The sequence below is a fragment of the Eptatretus burgeri genome, chromosome 8 (genome assembly GCF_056783735.1).
Source record: "Eptatretus burgeri isolate ZD-2024b chromosome 8, Ebu_testis_v1, whole genome shotgun sequence".
Classification (NCBI taxonomy): Eukaryota; Metazoa; Chordata; class Myxini; order Myxiniformes; family Myxinidae; genus Eptatretus; species Eptatretus burgeri.
This window is the reverse complement of record NC_140968.1, coordinates 30,787,197-30,793,196: the sequence shown is the minus strand read 5'-3', so window position 1 is coordinate 30,793,196 and position 6,000 is coordinate 30,787,197. Positions and strand designations below refer to the sequence as shown.

At 43.0% G+C, this 6,000-nt stretch overlaps 1 protein-coding gene across 12 annotated transcripts in view; it reads left to right on the top strand.

The window, feature by feature from the left end:
• The window catches only part of LOC147021446 (ATP-dependent chromatin remodeler CHD8-like), a 228,651-nt gene that overhangs the window by 178,141 nt on the left and 44,510 nt on the right, over positions 1-6,000 (top strand). For all 12 annotated transcript variants that reach the window (XM_085891386.1, XM_085891387.1, XM_085891388.1 and 9 more), the window contains 3 exons: positions 2,201-2,396; positions 3,818-3,985; positions 4,149-4,328. In XM_085891386.1, the coding sequence (XP_085747512.1) occupies positions 2,201-2,396; positions 3,818-3,985; positions 4,149-4,328 (544 nt within the window). The remainder of the gene's footprint in view (positions 1-2,200; positions 2,397-3,817; positions 3,986-4,148; positions 4,329-6,000) is intronic.

Below are 6,000 nucleotides of genomic sequence, written 5' to 3'. Positions count from 1 at the left end.
TTGGTAACCGGCGCTTCGCAGCGGCCCTTCTGCCAGACAACCCCTGCCCTTTGCCCACCCGTGTTCTTTCCCTGCTTCAGTACTTTAGCAACTACAATGAGTCCCGTTGCTAAAGCCTTTTAATTTGATAATGCTCGGCCTGCAAATTGGTGCGCATTTCTAAGGATAAAAGGGGCCTTTTGTGTTGTTTGTTTGTGACGTTTACTTATAACACCTGGCTGAAACTTGACACCATTGCCTGCAATATACCAGCCCATCCATAGACACTCGATACCTTCGCCGTTGCTCTTGGCATTTCTCTCATGGCAATCTTTGATGTCTCCATTCACTCCTAATCTGCTTCCACAGCAGGAAATAATCCTAATTCCTTTTGTTGATTTAATTAGCATTGTCGTTTTGCTCTGAGTTTGTCTTTTCTCTATTTTATTTTCGACCTCCCCCGTCCTTCTCTACTTTAATCATTACCCAAAATCACAGAATCATTGCTTTCGTTGTTTATACTGCTCCAATCTTTCAATCCCAATTTTTAAAAAAATGTTTTCTTTTTCATAATTGTGATGGTTTCTCCTCTTCTTCTTATCGTTTTTTTGAAAAACTTTTTGAATTTTTTTTTATTTTCTAACTTTCTCGTGACCAAATGTTATTGCTCCCATCTCTTGGGATTTGGTGAGCTCAAGCAAGACTCACATGTTTGCATGTGTACGCTTGTGCGACCAAAAACATTTGATCCGCGCACTCACCACAAATGAGTTCTCTCAATCTGCCCATTTTCTTACAATTCAAAGCAGTGTGTGCTTTTATACAAGTGTCATGGTGTTGCATTTAACATGACTACGCTACTGGTATTGATGCAACAGCACGGCGACGGGACGTACATTTGTTGCCATGACGGCACCTTGCCATACTGTTTTGGTTGAAGATATTTTACGTCCGTTAAGAAAATAGGTATGTTATGTTTGTTCAGAACATGTGTTTGGTTGAAATGTCTGTAGTGTTTGGAACAGGTGTTCCTTTATATGTTATGAACAGGTGTTTGGCTATGTCTGTTAGTAATTGGAATGGATGAGGTTTTGGAGAAGGTGTTTGAGATTTGCTTGTTGTATCCATCCATCCATTGGAACCATACTCTGTACAGAGCGTCGGTGATGCCAAATAAGTTTCCTTGGCTATTGGGCACACTCCTGGACGGGTCGCCACTCCGACACAGGATACTCGAATGACTCGATCATCCCAGCAAGCTGGTACTCATTGCGCCGACCTCGGAAGGATGGCAGGCTGAGTAAACCCCCTAGTGAAGTAATTCTGCGGGCAACGAGGCTTGAACTCAGGACCCTTGGATCCCAAGCCGCCACTCTACCCACTGAGCCAACTCCAGGCTTGCTTGTTGTATAAGACAGATTAATACACAGTTGTGAGTTGAATGAACAGTTTTGAATTAATCACTTGTACATTTTGTGTGTGTGTGTGTGTGTGTGTGTGTGTGTGTGTGTGTGTGTGTGTGTGTGTGTGTGTGTGTGTGTGTGTGTGTGTGTGTGTGTGTGTGTGTGTGTGTGTGTGTGTGTGTGTGTGTGTGTGTGTGACTACATATTTATGTACATTTTTGTACTTACTGTTTATATTTATATACTCTTCCAACAAAATTGTGCATAATTGTATAGGGGAAAATTGTCGTTATGTACATTTTTGTTGTGCATGCTGGTGGTGGTGTGGTGTGTAGACTGGATCGTCGGTTCGCACACCGACCGGAAGTAAAAAAAAACAAACAAATAAAGAAAAAAACCACAACTATTCAGTAAATTCTGTGAGCAGATAATTACCTTTCTGTTAATTTACTTCACCATGAAACCTGAGCAGACTGGAGGTGGATCTGGAGTTGGGCGGGGGGGGGGGTGGAGTTGGTTGTGGATCTGAAGAAAAAAATGAGGAGCTGTGTACTCGTGGTTGGTTGGTGTGGGGAGTGGGGGGGGGGGAGTTGAGCACTTGGAAAAGAAAGTGCGAGTGGAGTACAGGGTTGAAGTTTGTGGGTGGGGAGAGGGTGGACAGAAAAGGGACAGACTTGGGAAAGTGGGTTTGAGGACCATATACCGTATGTATATAGGAATTTGGATGTATGCATTGTTAACTGCACTTTTTTTTCAACAAGTGAAATCTCCAGACATGGTTTGCATGTTCACTGAGTTGCCTTTTATTGTTTACTCAGGTACCCCTACGAGCGGATAGACGGCCGGGTACGCGGTAACTTACGGCAGGCGGCCATCGACCGTTTTTGCAAGCCCGACTCTGACCGCTTTGTCTTTTTGCTGTGCACTCGTGCCGGGGGTCTTGGAATAAACCTCACTGCTGCTGACACCTGCATCATCTTTGACTCTGATTGGAACCCACAGAATGACCTGCAGGTGCTTCGCTTTCTGCAAGTTATTTTCCTTGCCTCCATCCCTTTAATGTATCAGTTCTGAAACGTGTTTGTTTCCCGTTTTTGTACTTGCTTTGCAATTTCAAAGTTCAGTGATCAGAAAAGGTAATCTTTTCCCAAATCTCAAATGCTGGACAATGGTCCATTGATTATTGGGGAAACGTCTTGTCACGTAATCCAAAAAAATTGCCTCTTCTGTATTTATCACCTTAGGAACTGGGTTTATCATATTATAATCTTTTAAACATAATTTTCAGCATTTGGATGAAAGAGTGGCAATTTCAAAATAATTAACCGTAATGGCTCTATTCCTGAATGCAAATCAGACTCATGGAAATGGAGAATTACGAGAAATATCCGTAGATGAGAAGTGTTTGGTTTGTACCATTTTCCTGTTCGTACAAGCTGGCATTGGCCGTGGAACACACACACACGCATGCACGCGCACGTGCACACGCACACGCTTCAATTTTACCAATAGATTCACAAATCGAGTATAATTTCTCTTTTGGCCCTGCAACCAAACAAACAATCTACCTACATAAAACGGTGTGTTTGTGTATTTGTCTGTCCTCCATGAGGATGATATGAGTGGGGTTTTCAAGGCCAGTCTGTTAACATGACGGTGTGTTCACTCTTTTTTGGGCGGATTAAAAAAATCTCGAAAAACATTTTTTCATAAAAGAGTAATTACGTCCCTTCTGTTGGAATTGTAGACGGTGACTTGCAAACCGAGCCTCAATGGTTGTGTGCAGAAGCGTTTTTTTTAATTTTTTTAATTTATTAAATAAAAACACAAGGCAGGAGTAAGATTATTAAATAAAAGCACAAGGAGGTGAAATTCGCTGCACATACTGTGAAGATCTGAATCTGGATCCGAGATTTTTTTTTTAATTGATTCTTCACCATTGAGAGATAGGGCCAAAAACGACATATAGCACTATATCTCAAAACGTTGTGGTCGGATTCGGATGAAACTTGGTGGATGAGTTGATTAGGTGACAAGGACAAGCTGATTCAATATTGGTTACGGTCCAAATCCAGATCCAGTCTATCAAGGGGATACAAAACGTAAACTAATCAGCCTTGCGAAGGGTATGTACTCTACCGAGTGCCCTTCCAGTTTAAGGCTATGTTTCATTCCACACTCTTATCAATGATGAAAACCCATCATTCTCCATCTTTTAACTTTTGTACCTTTGTACGAATGGCTGTTGCACTGCACAAGTGAATCATTACAAAAAGTGATCCTGGCCTGGAAATTAATTGTGTGTTTGTGTTGTGCATGTTGTTCATATGCAATGTGTGGTGTGTTAAATTGACAATCTCTTGTGCGTTTGTTGCACAAACTACATCCTAGTAGCTTGCTGTTGAATTACGGAGCTGTTGCTGATGGTCTTGCAGGCTCAGGCACGCTGCCACCGCATTGGGCAAAGCAAAGCAGTGAAGGTGTATCGACTCATCACGCGCAACTCATACGAGCGAGAGATGTTTGACAAGGCAAGCCTGAAGCTCGGACTTGATAAAGCAGTCCTTCAGTCAATGAGTGGCCGTGAAAACAACATCAATGGGGTGAGTTCTCCAATCATAGACTGAGTTTGTGCTCGGGATGACCAAAATTGAGTTTTTTTTTGTTGTTGTAATTTTGTTTGTTTTTGTCGTAATATGTTGCGATTTGTATTTGAAATGAGGAATTTCGAAAGTTGAGATACCATTCAAGAAAATGTTGCAATAGGTTCAACAGCTCTCAAAGAAGGAGGTGGAGGACCTTCTGAGGAAAGGAGCTTACGGAGCCATCATGGAGGAGGAGGATGAAAGCTCAAAATTCTGTGAAGAGGACATTGACCACATTTTGCTACGCCGTACGCAGACCATTACTATCAAGGCTGAAGGAAAGGGATCCACCTTTGCGAAGGCAAGTGTGCCAATCAGTCTTTTTACAATGTGTTACTGTTACTGATTAAATTATGGGCTTCAAGTGTTATTCTGCATCCGTTCTGGAGAGAGAAAGCAGAGTTCGTCCTGAACGAAATGCAGGTGAGTCAATGATCAATCTCTAAAATTTTATCCTCGCTGAGCAGAGGCGAGTGAGTAAATTTAAGGGGAAGTAGTAGTTCCATATAAGTAATAAGACAAAAAGTTGTTCTGATTGTTTCGCAGGAGTTTATTTGTCAATTTACCGCCAACAGTAATCATGAATATAGGAGTACATGACATTAGAGACAAAATTTAACAATTCAATACAGAACACTTTAAATAATATATGAACATAAAGACAATTTAATGGTGCAGGTTGAGAATGGAGTTTTTAGAGGGGAGGGAGAGGCAAGCCATCGTTTCTCGGATGGACTGCTCAAATAATTTGTGGCCTGCAAAGGCAAGGGGAGATAAGGCCGGAGCAATATGCCCCTGCCGTCGCCCTGATCGGGCTTTCGGGTGAGTCTTGTCCACCCCATGTGTCCTTTTTTTCATGATGACCTCTGAAAGTACATTGCAGGAACAGGAGGAAGTGGTTGAGGGTTTATGGGATGGTCCCAATGTTGCCAAATACATCCTGTAATAAACATATGGGCCTAACAAGCAGTTCTTCAGGCATTTGTTTGTTTCTTACTCTGGTTGTGTAATCTCACATGCTTTGCACAGCCAAGCAGGAACTCCAATTGCAAGACATGGATGCCTCCACGGAAATTACTGAAAGTCATAAAAGTTGCTTCTCTTTCTTCATTCTGCATTCCTCCACCCCCTCCCTCCCATCCCCAGAAACATGGGAAGTGGAAAAACAACAACAATAATCTTCCACTCTCATGGTCGTCATGTGGCACTCAACAGGTTCCTTTCATCTCCTCTCGCTGTCGAGGCTGGAGTCCCCCAAGGCAATGTTCTTGGCCCAGTCTTATTCCTGATCTTCATCAACAATCTTTTCATTTCTCTGGAAAATCCTCTATCTATTTTCTGATGACCCCACCCTCTGCCGTGACATCCCTCATCCTTCAGACAGACAAGCAGCCGCCTCTTCCCTCTCTTCAGACATGGACGAAATCACAAGCTGGTCAAACACTTGGAATATCTCTCTCAATCCTGACAAATCTCACACTCTCACTATCCCTCTCTGAAAGGATCACCTGGCAAACCCTCCTATCTACTTTCTTAACAATCCTCTTTAGGAAGTTCAGTCATTCAAACTCCTTGCTCTCACCATCAGCCATGATCATTCTTGGGCAAACCACATTTCAAAATTGGCTTCCAAAGCCAGCTGCCGACTGGGCATCCTCTGTCATACAAAGTCCTTCCTGTCTATGGGCTTGTCACTTCATCATCGCAGACGATGGTCTCCGTATTCTACTGCCTCCTTTCTCGTCTTAAACCCTCTGATCTTTCCGTGCTTTGTCCCCCTCCCCCTCCCCCTGCCCCACAGGTTTCTGCAGGGCTCACACGTTCACGGTCCACCACCAACCGTTTTCCCTCTTATGATAAAAAATACCTAAATCCAGGATCATTGCTCACCTACACTCATTTGTTCCTCTTCTTTACCCCCCCCCCCATCCCCTGCATGTGGAATGAACTCTTCCTCATCCTCTTCAATATCA